The sequence below is a fragment of the Semicossyphus pulcher genome, unplaced genomic scaffold (genome assembly GCF_022749685.1).
Source record: "Semicossyphus pulcher isolate SPU_LCO1_2020_fin unplaced genomic scaffold, fSemPul1.0.p SCAF_23, whole genome shotgun sequence".
In the NCBI taxonomy this organism is placed as follows: domain Eukaryota; kingdom Metazoa; phylum Chordata; class Actinopteri; order Labriformes; family Labridae; genus Semicossyphus; species Semicossyphus pulcher.
The window spans coordinates 7,786,361-7,801,864 of NW_027211697.1; the positions used below are offsets into that span (position 1 = coordinate 7,786,361).

Below are 15,504 nucleotides of genomic sequence, written 5' to 3' on the forward strand. Positions count from 1 at the left end.
TATTTGGCAGCATTACAATGCAACTGCTTTACCTTAAAATAATAGCTTCAAGGTCTTTCATAGTGCACTGACTTGTAATAGGAAGAATAGTATCTCTTTAATTCCTGCTTTGCTCCCTGACCAACAGATCTTGCATAATGTAACTTGGGTTTAGCGGGCACATAGCTTTCTGGCAAGGCCCCTCCTGTTACTGGTCTTTGCTCAGTATTCTCAGTACGCACATCGTGGTTGAGGCAAAAAGAGAATGTTAAAGAAGAAGAGTAAAAGACAGAGTGGGGTAAGTTGAGCCACCCCTTGTTTCTCGGCAACCACAGACAAAACTGGTCATGTGTTTTGAAGAGTCATCCATTTTACCCACAGAGTTTTTGGACATTCAATTTTAATTTTTGTTGTTCGAGTCTTGTGTCTGAACAATTACAGACAAGTTTGGAAAAATCTCCCACATGTCTTAGCGCTTTAAGCTAAACTGTTAGCATGACGTTAGCACTAAACTGCTGGATGATACAAGTTTGTTAAAATGGCAGGTTTGGGGTAATTTGAGCCAAAAGGTGGACGTTGAGCCAGTGGCTGAACCCATCCCCACATATGATTACTATTAAAGTATGTGACCTTTTGAATTTTAGATCAAAGCTCATCATGCCACGGTTCTAAGAACTGAAGACGGACAGGGCTTCAACTCCTCTTGTGGATTTGGACAGAGCAGTTGGGAGAGGTACAGAATGGGAAGTCCATACGTCAGGTGGTTAGGGACATGACGATTGACAGGATGACTTTAAAGCGATACATGGATATGAAACAACTAGGAGAAGTAAAAAGAACAGGCTGTAAGAGAATGATGAAGGACTCATCGCTAGAGGTGATGTGCTCAAAAAACTACCCAAACTTGACAAAAACTTGGTGGAACAGCCAGAAGGGAGCAGAATTTCATATCCCCCGCAGCATTGAGAAGTGGGATGTTGAGAAGTAGACTGGTTCTGTGAAGAGAATTGCACTCAATTTTGTTTTTCATTTTAAACTTGAACTTTTTACGTTTTTGTACGTTTGTTTTTAGGAAAACTTTAAAGGCCTTGTTGAAGAAAATTGTCCTTTGACGTTGAAAAGGTGAATATATAAGGTGAAAATGTCCAGTTTCACTTCACCATAATCAAGGGCACAATTTACCCACATTCGGCAGTTAAGCCAAGAGGGATGCACCACATCCTGAAATACACTGAACAAAAATATAAACCTAACACTTTTGTTTTTGCTCCCATTTTTCATGAGCTGAACTCTAAGCTCTAGTGGACATTCCTGCAGTCAGCATGCCAATTGCACACTCCCTCAAAACTTGCGACATCTGTGGCATTGTGCTGTGTGATAAAACTGCACATTTTAGAGTGGCCTTTTATTGTGGGCAGTCTAAGGCACACCTGTGCAATAATCATGCTGTCTAATCAGCATCTTGATATGCCACACCTGTGAGGTGGATGGATTATCTCGGCAAAGGAGAAGTGCTCACTAACACAGATTTAGACAAATTTGTGAACAATATTTGAGAGGAATGGGCCTTTTGTGTACGTAGAAAAAGTCTTAGATCTTTGAGTTCAGCTCATGAAAAATGGGAGCAAAAACAAAAGTGTTGCGTTTATATTTTTGTTCAGTGTATTTTAGTTGGAGACATTACTGTCATGGCCTTACTCTAAAAAGCCCTCAAGTAAAAACTGGCTCATCTCACCCCGCTCTCCCCTAACCTTTGAGAAGCCAGACAAGAGCAAATATTTGACTGACAGAGTTTATTGCATTCTGAAGAACTGTAGGTGTGGAAAAGATTACGAATGCTTTCATAACGTCACTCAAAAGTACTCATTCTGCAGAAATTTGGCTCCTGTGACTGACAGGTTATCATATATGACAACTTTCTATTAATTATGTTGCATCAAGGCGGAATTAGTGTGCTGTATAGCTGGTCGAGGGGAGCTTAATTTGGTATTTAATCTCAGGTATATAGGCTTATATTAAGCTACCAAAGTTTTTATAAGGGGCAGGGTATGTTAAAATCTTAATCTGAGATGTAATTATACATGTCAGGTAAATATGGTAAAGTTTCATTTGAAATGTCATGAAGTATAAAATCACACAGAATTCTCACGACAAGTAGAAGGAGCTTTAAAATCTACGGTAACGTGCAGTCAAGAAGATGAGGCAGCCTCTGTAATAGATGCAGAACTAAACTAAAATCCGCCCTCACCTGTACATGACCTTTTGCAGCCCAGTGTGTCACAGCCTGCTGAGACCTATTGACCTGTCACCGCTTCGGCAGAAAATGTTCAATCTATGACACACAGCTCTGCTAATGACTAACATCCGCCGTCCTCGGGTTCGCTTCTATATCAGAGGCCAAGATGTGAGCAGAACAATAAAGCACTAACTGTGTTCTTCCGCTGTTTAATAGAGGAGACATATTAGGTTTGTAATGAAAAGCCTAAAGACATCAGCAACAAGCGGCTCCGGTGTGCTTCCATAAGAACGGCTACGAGGTCAGGTGTTATTTCCATCATGGTAAATGTGCATTTAAAGGTTGATTCTGCTGCTTATTTTAAATCAGGTCAATTTGGGAACGGGGGAGAATGAACAAGAAAGGGAAATTAAAGCAATTGTTTTATAATGTGGCCACGAAACAATGTTCTTATGTGTTAATGTCCCCAGGCACATTCATGCAAAATATAAACCTGAGCTAGAGGCAGGAAAATGTCTTTAAGAGGTCTATCTGGAATAAATGTCAGGCCGGTTTACAGCACACAGCTGAGGTGAAGAGGAACACGTCTGTGTTTGTTTTTATTTAACTGCAGGCATTTCTCCTACAGGTACGTATGAGAGCTCTATTATCTCACTCTAAAATGTTACAGAAATGTATTTTGGTTTCATGTTATATTAAAACGGGATATAATGTTGCAAATTATGAGGGAAACACTGAAATGATCGCATGCCTGTAACCTTCCTCAAAATGTCGAATGTGTTTGGATTAGGATTGATGAATAAACAGAAGGATCATATCAGACATCTATATTCCATTTTGTTTTTAAGATATTTTTGTGCCTTTTATGCTTTTTATTCGGGGTGGATAGTGCTGGAAACAGGAGAAGAGAGACGGGGATTTCACGCGGCAAATGGCAGAGGGTGGGAGGTGAACCTGGGGCCGCTGCATCGAGGACTAATGCTGTGTTCGAAATGCCATTCTATACTAGCAGTACGTACTGATTTGGCCAAAATGTAGTATGCAAACAAAAGCAAAATATGCAGTATGCCAAGAATACCAGGATGTCGTACTGATTCAGAGAAAATCTCCAGTATGCATCAGATCAGTCTACCTCGCCTACTGTATCCCACAGTAGGAGTTGTGCATGCGTGGGTTCCCTCAGGGTGCTCCAGCTTCCTCCCACAGTCCACAGACATGCTTGTTGCTGAACAACTGCTGAATCTAAAATTGCTCATTCATGTGAGTGTGATGGTAAAAGGTTATCTGTCTCTATGTGTCAGCCCTGTGAGTGACTGACAATCAGTCCAGGGTGTACCTCGCCTCTCGTGCACCGCTGGGATAGGCTCCAGCCCCCCTGCGACCCTAAAAAAAGCAGTATAGATAATGGATGGATGGATGGATGAACTAAAACTGTCCGAACCTACTTTTTTTCATGCAACTTAGACAATAGAGAACAATGCACATAGGTACACTTAAATTGAATATTTAAATAAGGAGCGCTGCAGCTGCATTGGCTCATTCAACCCTGAGACAAGTGAAATTAACAGTCTTTAATATTCATCAGGAGAGCAAGAGGAGCTCATGCCAGCCCACTTTAATCCCTCTTCGAATTCAGTAACAAAAGTTTCCTGCATCACAACACTGATGTCTTTTCCGTGGTGGGTGCAAACAACGCAGCCTGCTGGAGGAGGAAACCGCTCCGACCCCACTGTGACCACAGGAGGAGACGGCTGCCAGAGCACACGATGTCCCAGCTCTCGCTCCAAAGTAACCAGCCACTTGAACCAACTTGGCAGCCTTCAACTTTAACAATTAGAATAATGACATCAAGCAACAGGGGATTAAAAGCGACACAATATTTTCTCCTAAAGCAGCTGTCAGGTGCATAGCAATAATAGCTGGATGCCAGCATCAAGGGTCTGCAAGTAATTCATGTGTCAGAACATGTGTAAGCTGCCATATTTCACTGAGTAAATCCAACCAAGACCTCAACGTGTATCAGTTAATGCAAAGCGATACAGCAGTACAGTGTGTTCGGATTTTCAGGTCTTGCCTTTTGAGGATGACTGAAGAAATTCATGCAACTTTTTAGTTACTCTAATGTGAATCTTTATGTAACGGCATCCCCCCGGGAAAAAACAAGAGTGACTAAAAAGCATGACGTAATGTTCAGGCTACCTTCAGAGGAGCTGCGGATCTGCATGAGTGGACTTTGCTGTTTAACGCAGACTTGATCTCTGGTGACCTTTAGAGCAAAGCGAGTCGATTACATTATTAGAACAATGTAGTTTAATCTCTATTGTTGAAGTCATGTCTCTATTACATGCAGACCAAAGGCAGTGTCACTGACTCAGTGTCTAGACTTTATCGGGTTAGTGAGCAATGTGATTCCCTTTTGTCCACTAATAGCTTCTCTACGTCTGCTGATGTTAAGCTTCGTGATAAATGTGTCCCCTCCCCCACAGTTCGATCACGATTTCGGTTTTGTGACTTCACTTCCTGCAGCATCGAACAGAATGCACTGAAATGAAAGTAAACAGTAAATTGCTCTGACGGAGAAATGGACCTTAACCATTTGGATCAGACACAACATGTCTTTCTTTCTGCAGATGTTATTTTGCTTTAGGATTATTGTCTGACCTTTCTGAGGAGGCTGGATGACTGGAGTCTTTTGAAAACAACAAAGACATTTGGGGGTCCTGGATAATGGATGATTTGTTAAATTTTACTAGCTAACAACCTGCTGGGTCCTTTTCCCCAAACTCTATCATTATCAAAGGCCTTTAAGAAATATCACAGGAGAGGGATTGATGTTGTACTGAATATCTCCACGGCTGTGATTCGGTTGTAGGCACAAGGCCACAGGCCGAGTGCTGCAGGTAATTACAGCTGTGATGAAATTGAGTACAACAAACAACCTTGAGTGGGACATTGCTTTCATACAACAGTTACACAAGTGGCAAATAATAGTAAACGATGACTTAACTGATACTGGACTTTTGTTGCCAAGCAACCAAAACATTCTCCTGCACTTTGTAGCTGTGTCGAATCCAGGGGCTTCAGCCTTTGAAGGCCGTTTGGGTCACAGCGGCCCGTCGAAGGCTGTCCCAATTCGAAGGCTCCTTCAGATGCGGCCGACAGCGCCCCTCTTTTTCCCCGGCCACAAAGGATCCATCAGGTGCATCTTTCACGGCCGAACATATCCCAAGATTCATTGCGTGACAAATTCAAATGAGATACATTTTTAAATCTAAAAGTTTTTGGTTTCAACTCAACCGAATAGTTAGCGTTACACATGTTTAAAAAAAACGAGAGGACCCTTGAAACCAAATTATCTTTTAAATAAACAGTTAAATTATGTGACGGTAGTTATGCTAGCTTGTTAGCCCACTAGCTACCTGTTGCTAGGCGGCAGGAGGGGCGTTTAGAGATGCAAGGGACCAGACCGTCAGTCTGAATGACGCATCCTCTGTGGACCGCCTCCTTCGAAGGCTGCTGGATTGGGACACAGCTTGTGTCTACAGGTTACCACAGACCAGCTGTTTTTTATCATGTAAATGTATCTGTATGTTTTAATTTATCATTAACCAGTTAAATAAGAGTCTGCTGTGTCATTCAGATGTCCCAGCTTGACATACACAATCTGCTGTAACCTTAAATAACAGTATTCAGAACACCTTGCTGAGGCGGAGTGATACACAGATTGAAAAGTCCCAGTGGGGTTGTGCTCTAGATCGCCACTCATGGAATGCCTTTTATCCAATCAGATTGTTTGCTTGGTCTGAACTAATTGTTGTTGTATGATGCACAATAATTGTGTTGTCGGATTGAAGGAGCTCGTTAGCTGTGCCTCCCAATTAAAGACATTTAGATTCAAAGAGATAAATTGAGACAAAAATAGGCCACGCAGATCAACATCTTTTGTTTGTAATTTGGACTAATTACTAGTTTACGTAATTGTTTTTAATTTGTAAGTACAACAGGACACAAGCTGTGCTCAGATTTGTATAATACTGCTGTGAAGCTTGACAGAATAGTTTTGCTCGCTTGGCCCTGAACCAAATTCTGAAATGAGGCTGATGCTCTGTCTGCGTATCTCAATCTGTCTGCAAATGGCTGCAGATCAGCTGTGGCTCAGATCCACAGTCAGACCTCGGGAGGAAAGCCTGGCTCCCGCTCTCCAGCCCACAAACTTTTCCATTAAGTGAAGTCATTGCTCATTTTCTGTATGCAAAACCAAGGAGTCAGCAGTGTTAACATTCAGCGTAGAAGAGGCATCGAAATACCTCAAGACAGGAAGAGAGAAGAATAAAAACATGGTCCATGCAGCATGTGTTATCTCTCAATCACAAGTTTTAATAATCGTGTTTTACAATCATCTACAGGTACAAATTTGGTCTTTTGTCAGTGGTGCCTGTTGGTTTAGGGAGGTGGTGTGGCCGACAAGTTACAATGTTCTTGCCTGAGATGTTGGTGCTCTCGTGGTTGGTGTATGGTGCACCTTTAAATTACAAAAATAATGCTTGAGGTCAACTTTATATAGTACTATTATATCGCTTCTCCTGTCAAGAGTCGCAGGGCGAGAGGTGGGGTACAGCCTGGACAGGTCACCAGTGTATCACAGGGCTTACACATAGACAGAACCATTCAGGCTGGGAGGAAACCAGACTCCACACAGAAAGACCCCCTACATCCAAACCAGTATTTGAAGCAGGAACACTGTGAGGCCCTTACCAGCCCTAGATTTAAGTCATCTCATTAAAGAAAATTTAACCTGTAATTTATTCTCTGAAATCAAATGCTTAACAAGGTTAAAGGTAAAATCATAAAGTCCAAGTATGTCACCAGTGTTTGTCAGAAACCTTCTTTCTAGTCCCGTCAACAGCATGACATTTAAGGTTTCTCCTTTTCTTTTTTATCCCTTTATTTTAGACACTGAAATAGGTCAAATGCAGCTTTGAGCATATCCTTTCAAAACACTCTCAACCAAAAGGAAAAAACAAATCAATCAAAAACAAAAAGTGTTCTCTCTCAAAACCACTTCTGTGCACAATTTGGATCCTTCACATTTTCATTTTCATTCATCTTTTTGTCTTGATGCTAAAACACACCAAGCATCTTATCAGGTAACACATCACAGCTTGCCATGAATCATATTTGTTTTCAGATATAAGCCAGCAGCGTCCTGTATGACAATGAGAACAGTTTGAAATAATCAGTTGGTCCAAAATGTGTCAGATATCATTCTCCTTCTTTCCCGAAAAGCAAGGATAGAGAGAGAAAGGAGGGAAAGAAGGTGTGTACTTATGCCTCTGTTTGTTTGTGTGTATCATTACCATCATTAATTGTATCCAACTTAGCGCTCTTTCAGTAATCGACCAGTGTTAGAGTTCCTGGTAAAGTGGAAGCTACAAACCTACAAAGTCATACAGGACAGACCCGCACATACGGTGCATCACGTGTCATTACCAATGATTGTATTTAAAGATGGACGATGGGTCTCCGCTTCCTCTCCTTGTACAAAAATTAAGCCAAATTGCACCTGGAAGTGGGCGCTGCCATCTTGCGCACCTGGAGCCAGTCTGTGCAGTAGAGATCGGCCTGTGGAGCTGCAGTATTGACGTCACGCCCCTTCTGCTAACCAAAACACACATTTTACTTTTACTAACCGACAAAAACGGGAAAGATCCCTCATGTTAACGCAGTCTGCAGCAGAGCAGCTTCTTGTATTGGTCTGAAGCAGGTATTCATGGGAATGGAAAGTTCAATGACTGTCGTGTTAGTGTTAGTTACGTCTCCACTCGCTGTTCCTCCTCTTCTCTGCTACTCGGGAACAGAACCCTGCAGGAGCTGGAATTGTTCACAGAGCTGTCAATCATTATGTGAGACCCCTTTTTATAGCATCAAATAACTAATTAAAAATTCCACTGTCCATCTGTTAACATGGAGGAGGCGGGCTTCACGACCTATCCTGCAGCCAGTCAGCAGGGGGCAATAGAGAGGGTTTGGCTTCACGTTTAGGGAGCTGTCATGCCGTCCATCTTTTTATACAGTCTATGATCATTACCTCAAATTACATTATGCTGCTCGTTCAGTCAGCTCCATGACAACCACAGATAATAACTGTCTCCCCATTAGACGTATAGCACAGGTCTAACAGGATTATGTAACCTTTCCATAAGCAACATGAATCACACACTGTACCCAATTAATTTGTATTATGGAGCTGAGTTGGTTCTTTCATTCCCCATTCACATACATGTCTTGTTGAAATCGGCTTTTTACTACAGTTAAAAAGTGAATCTTCACAGAAAAAGCATCAAAGTAAAGCTGCCATGACCCAGAAGTAAACCATCACCACTCAAATACTGATGTGAACAATGTGAAAACCATGGGACATGAAAAACAATCAGGCTTCAGTCTTTTAAAGTTGAACATGATGGATTATGTGTCTCTTTAATACTTGGAAAACAATACCTGGAACAGTGTGAAATAATAATAGGAAGCTGCAAACCCACACACTGCAACTGAGCCAAGACCCACAACTCTTTACTCGTAATTTCAGAGTCAAAGAATTTGTATCTTCCGAGACAAAAGCTTCTGATTGTTCTCATGAAAGCAGAACCATATTGTATAAAAGCGGGAGGCTTTGTTTAGTGTAGAACACGCTGAGCTGCTGCAGAGAGAGGACACCTGACAGGCAGCTGAATGTGTGCAGCAGTGAGAGGCTTATTATCAACCAGCCTGTGGGCCACAAAAATACAATACAACAGGTTTTTTAATAATTAAATCAATTGTTTTTATTCACAGCATTTTTTCTAAGTGCTCTTTAAAAACTTTTCTCAGGCCTGAACAGAACTCATGATTTTTAACTTAACTTAAATTTGAGAAGAAAAAACATAATGTAAAAGAAAATATTTCTGTTTTTGCAGTGGTCACACAAAGAAACTCTCTTGCACACAAATTTTGCATGATTAATAATACACGAGACATTTCATTACCCTATTTTTGCAGTGTATCGCCCCATAGGGCAGTAAAGGTCTACTATAAGTAGATTTATAAGTTGATATAAATTTTAAAGGCAGTTTTCTCTTTACATACAGAACTCCCCTTTTCAACCCTTAAAGGACAAGTTGGGATTTATGGGGGTCTATTGGGATAACTGGAAAATGTGTGTATAATCACCTGAAACTAAAAATAGCCCTTTATATCTACATAGGAAGCATGTCCACTGCCATGCAATCTGCCATTTTGCAGTGCCATGCGTCTACAGTAGCCCAGAATGGACAAACCAACCTCTGGCTCTTCATCTATAGGTTCTTCTACATGCATGGAGATGGAGAGCTGCTTTCAGTTGGTTGCATTCTGCCAGCTCACCGCTAGAGGCCACTAAGTCCTATGCACTGGTCCTTTAATCATTATAAAAAGAAGTGTATTTGTAGAGCACTTTTGTAGAGTGCTTTTCATAGACAACTTAAAAACAGTCACAATTATGAATAAAATAACACAAAAACACACAATTCAACAATACTCACAGATTGATCATCCGAAAGGAAGAAACTAGTCAAACAAGTTTAACAAGCTTAAAAAAGTTAATACATTCAAGGCAGTTAATCGCAGCTGAATGGACAAAATGATTAACTTTTTTGCCATTATAAGTTTATACAACCTGCTAATTAATATCATATGATATTGTGATGCTGTGGAAGATTCAGAAATAAAAATTAATTAATTAATAATACACCACATTTCATTTTTATCGCAGTTATCTGTGCTTTACATTATTTTGCACGAGTCACTATAAGTACCACGCACTATTATTTTATGCTCTTGAACGCCACTCACTAGCAATAAGAAGTATTTATAGGAGCACACTTCCCAATTTAAACAAATGTCTACGGCTGGTTCCCTTTTGTCATGGTTCTAACTCTTGATTTTCCTCGCTTTCCTTTTTAGCCTGTTTGCCTTCATTTGAGCGTCAAATTTTTTTCTTTTTCTTTGGATATTCACTTATTTGTAAAGTTGTATCTGTAGTCATTGATCTTTTCTTTGTTTGTTCAGCCATATTAGATTACTGTCTCCTCGCAATGCTTACTGAAACTGGAAGTGCAGCCACTCCGCCTACCCTCTCTGGCAGACCAACCACTGCTGGCTGATTGAAAACACGTCACTACCTGGGCGCCGCTTGAGATTTTTTCCTCGAATGTCGCCATGACGAAATGACGAAACTGCAAATGCAAAGGCTTTCATCAGTGGGCCATAGCCTCAGTCACCGTTGTGTTACCTCATTCGGTGATACAAAGTGACTTAAAAGACATTTATTTCAAGATTTCGAGATTGTTACTTTAAACTTTGTGTTAAATATGAAAAAATATGATCTTTACACGCACACTGATATGTAATTTCCTCTACGTTTTTTGTTGTGTCTAGTAGACTTTAGAGTAGCATCAAGCTGTCCAACACGGAGAAGCACTAAAAAGAACGACCGTGGGGACCTTGAATCACTTCCTCACATTGGTCTCAGACGACAACCAAGACACCGAAACGCTGCCTCAGCTGTTCGAGGAATAAGTAGGTGAAGACTGTGTGAGGAATGAGCCGGATAGCCGCAGGAACAAGACCCTGGAAATAAAACAAATCATTATTTCAGCAAGTCTAAAGGTGTTACGATATTAATACATAGAGTTTTTGACTGGAGGGAGCAATGTAACACTTAACATCTTTGGCTTGTTAACAGTGAAGCTAACATTCACCTTGTAAAATGCCTTCGGGCCTAGCTTTGCTGTGTCTGTCAGACAGTGAAACACGCCCTGCAACAAGGAGACACAATAACAAAGACACGTCAAGATGTGTAATTCATGCACCGCAACTGAATAAAACATATACTGTATGTCAGAGAAATTCCCTGAAGAAGTAACCCTGACCCAGACAGCCTGTGCTGTACACACACTCACTCCATATTCCTGTTTGGAGTTCATCAGTCTGGTTTTAACTACATCAAGTGGTTGGCACAAGATTATGGCACATCCGCCCTGTACAGAAAGGGAAAAAACATCGTCTTAGTGGCGAGAAATGTGGCGATATAAAAACAGCTACAGAGGTGAGCCGCTTACTGCAAACACACTGGCCAGGAAGTGTGTTAGGATGTTGTCACTCAGGTAACCAGTAGCCAGAACCAACTGCTTTGACTGGTCGTAACAAGACAGCTGCAGGGAGAACAGACACAGACAGCAAAATAGTGCAGCAGCACTTTTGGAATTTAACAGATGTATACTGGAGATGTGTTTACCTGTCCGACAGAGACCAGTGCACCTCTACTGGAGGCCACTGTAGCACCAGAGAATAGTTTCCTCAGACCCTCTACAAAGAACAGGGAACATGAGATGGAAAAAATAGTAACAATTTAAATGTTTTGCTCTTTAATTTAGGGTTTTCAGAAAGTGATATCTCAAAGGAGTAATCAAGAAAACAATCACATCATGCCTGGGAAAAACAGGCTTAAAACTAGATACAGAAAAACATTTGATATGCTGAGGGAACATTTATTTAGACATAGACTTTTAAAGTCTTTTGTAATATCTCCTACGTACCGAAACTTTGAAGGAAACTAACTTAATCTGTAACGCAAAGTTTAAGAATCTTACCTTCCCTCCAAACACGTAGTAGTCCGTCGAGCGCATGAGCATAACTGGTAGGAGAAAAAAAGTCTCACAATGCAGTGATTTGCATGCATCTTCTATGATGACTTGATGTTTGAGGTATTTACTATTCTTTCTTACTTCCTCCTGAGCTCTACCGGCAACTTGACATCATTCTGCATTCTGCACAGATGAGAGATGGAACAAAGCAGATTAACTGTCAGGATGATTATCCTTCAAACTGATTATCCCGCTATTGATTTCAGCTTGAACTGGCCTTTCAAACATGACTGGTGAGCGGAAAAGGTTAGCTTCTTCTGTTGACAACAAATCTAAATTCACAGTCCCAATCCTGAGTTTAACATTGCAGAACTAATTGCTGAAGAAATTACTTTTTTAGTAAACTCACCGGACATTCACCAGGTCAGCTGGGGTCCCGATGAAACCACCTGCAAACCCTTGTGGAGAAAACACATACAATTTAAATGTAATGAAATTAAGTAGGCAAACATGCCAATTACTGTTAACATATGTAACAACACGTCTACCTCCAAAGACACCCAGCAGGACCTTCTGGTAGAAAGGCATGAGACCTTTGTTCTCCCTGTTCATCTTGTCTCTGATGGTCTCATAAATGCCAAACCGCGTCAAAGAATATGTCATCTATAGGAGAAAGGAAGACAGCAGTCTATCCGAGAGTGAGTGAGCAGCACGGAGACGAACAGTGAGTATGATTCAATATGTGCATGAAGTTTTCCACCTGCCGACAGAGAGACGCACTGAGGCCACTGTAGAGAGCCAGAACACCTTCTCTCCTCACCACGTTCACAGTCATCCCAATCATCCTCACCCTCACCTCCTGCTGCGTCTGTAAGTGCACCTGCAAAGGAGCACATGGAGGCAGCGGGAGGCCTGTCACACTTTAAATGAAGCCAATGACTAACCTGCACATGTCTGCAGTGAGTGTAGTCAAACAGCAAAAAAATGTCTCTTCCTTCTCAAGCAGGCAAACTATACTGTTAACTTAAAAGAGCAGTGTATGGGATTTAGTGACATCTAGCTGTGAGGTTACAGATTTCAACTGTAGACTGTATAAGAAGTCAATGATTTTAACTAACAGCCAGTAGATCCCCTAGTTAGCCAGCTAGCTACCGGTTGCTAGGCAAGGGTATGGGTACCAGACCATCTTATTTCTGTTCGGCCTTAGAAGTGGCTTTCATGATGGTAGAATTTATATACAATCAGGGAAATGTCTTCGTTGTAGCATGTGTCAGCATTAAAGCTTTCGTGTAAATTAAACCGATAAGCACAGCCAATACAAATTCATCTCTGAGGTTTGAATCCAGCTTGAGGTCTCCTGTAACTTAAATCTTGGGGTTCAGGCAAATAAACAACTTTTTAGGCTTTGCTAGCTTATCATAAAAAAGAGATCTGATCTAATGTGAGCCAAAGAAAACGCGTCAGAAACACAGCACTCTCAGTGATGCAGTTTTGCTATGGAGTCTCATTTTGCTACGTTAGCAAGCTAGCAATTCTTCTGTGTTAGCAAGCAAGCTAACAATACCACAAAAATGCTTGCCATGAATCAAGTACCCTGCTGATCTTGACCCTAGTTTTTCTCCAGATGGTCACATTCCCTTTTAGCCAGAATAACTTAATAGTTAAAACTTAAAACTTTTTTGACTATTCAGACTTCAGTCAGCGTGCTGAATTAAAGAAAATCAATTCAATAGCTGTGTAAAACAAAAAACTGAAGCAGCTCAGGATGTTTCCATCATCATTACATGCACTTTAGAGCAGCCTAACAGGCATATTGATTGTCATTATCAAGGTTATTAGGAGCGAGCTATTGCCAAAGTCAATGTCAACAGGAAAATAGAGGGTAATAAACCTTATAAGAACTCTATTCACATTTCCACAATACACACATTAAAAGACCGCAGACAGATCAATGAGGCCCAAAGTAGTCATTATCTCATTTCAAAGGGGAAAATGTGCTTCAGCGGTCTTTAAATTAAAAATCAATTAGCTTCATCTTTTACCTTAATTAAATCCAGTGGGTGTGTTAAACAGGCGGCTGCACTTGAGGAGATTCCGCCAAAGTACCAACGAGAAATGCGATTCTCCTGCATGTTGTCGGTGAAACAAAGTCCAGAAGAAAAAGGCTTCTCAAAGGTTGTTGCAACAACTTTGTCCAAGTGTGTTGTCTTCATCCTTCATCCTGTACACTGCTGGCAATAGTTTGACGCACTTAAAATTAAATGCACAATAGGTCCACTCAATGTAATCCTTTATGTAGAATTAGATACTTTGGATTGACATGTGGCTGAACTCAGAGCAGAGCCTTCGTTCTTACTCCATCTTTCTGTGCCAAGAGCAGGGGTGCAGCTGGTTTGAGGGAGGAAGTGTACGTGACTAATGTAAAAATAGTAAGTCAGCTTGACTGCTGCTGTAGTTTTGTGAATGCTGTATGCTAGCATCCAGGGATATAATACCTGCTTAGGTCAAAGGTCATGAAGTTCAAACAAATATTTATGTCAAGAATAGACGCTGCCTTCCCGTCTATTCAAAGAGTCAGAAGGTCAAAAACACACTGAATGTCTTCATTCGTATTCAGTTAAGAGCATCCGACTGCGTCTTCTACTCTCAATAAGTTATCTTTGTTTTCTGTCGGTTTCTAAAGTCAAGACTTGTGTTTGGTTCTTAAGCATGACATGGTTTTCAATGAGTAGTCCAACAGTGGAATTAATGGGCAGCCTGGCACTGCACCGGGTGTGCTGACTCAGAGGGAGCTTTCGGAGGGGGAGCTAATGACAGATGATAGAAACAGTAACTGGACACCCACTCCAAGTCAGAGCAAAGGCAAAGGAGGGTAAACAGTCTGCAGGATCTGACACATGTAGACACGTGCTATGACACACAGAGGTAGTTCCGAATTGTATGTCTGCCCTGCGTCATTAAAGGACAATACAATACAGCATATTGTTATAATACTTTAATGAATACTTTTATGTTTTATTTAGTCATCTTTTGTATTATATTGTATCATATTTGAAAACCGACTTCATTTGATATTTTACATTTTTAGATTTCTCTCTTCACCCCCTTGGATGTGACTCTAAATTTCTGGACAGATTGTATCTAGTTTTAAATGCAGTTTGATTCTTCTTCTTCTTTTTTTTTTTTTATCTCAGTTAAACTAGTAATTGGATTTGACTTCCTGCAGCGATCCCAGTCACTGTCTCAACACTACCAATCAGCCTGGAACCGTAATCACTAACACAGCAGGGTTTCCTTTTCAACACATTTTGCTCCGGGAGAATTTCTGTGACTCTCACCAGGCCTGGTGGAGTTTTTTCACTGAATGTTACCCTTTGTAAAGTTTTGCAGGCAGATAAGTGGCACCTTCCTTCTGCACGTCATCATCATCCGTCTCTGCTCTTTCTCTCCTTTAATTTATCTCTTTTTTTTAAGGTTTCACACATGTAGCAAAACGCCTTTTCTCTCACAGAAGACATCTTGAACTGTCACAGCGGTTAGCGTACAGGTGTTAATGATAAAATGAGTGATGGTTGAATTCCATTCAGCTCCTTCAGTTTCAGGGTCCTGGACACTGTCATGGCTTCCTGG

The 15,504-nt window shown here is 41.0% G+C and overlaps 1 protein-coding gene across 1 annotated transcript; it reads right to left on the bottom strand.

Moving 5' to 3' along the window:
* Positions 1-10,756: 10,756 nt before the first annotated feature.
* slc25a10a (solute carrier family 25 member 10a) lies at positions 10,757-14,006 on the bottom strand. The gene is made up of 11 exons (XM_069674714.1): positions 13,917-14,006; positions 12,635-12,754; positions 12,423-12,537; positions 12,284-12,332; positions 12,016-12,057; positions 11,881-11,924; positions 11,526-11,596; positions 11,350-11,442; positions 11,191-11,268; positions 10,990-11,046; positions 10,757-10,858 (listed from the first exon to the last, which is right to left on the bottom strand). Exons 1-11 carry the CDS (start codon positions 14,004-14,006, stop codon positions 10,757-10,759), a joined length of 861 nt encoding a protein of 286 aa, XP_069530815.1.
* Between the last annotated feature and the right edge of the window lie 1,498 nt (positions 14,007-15,504).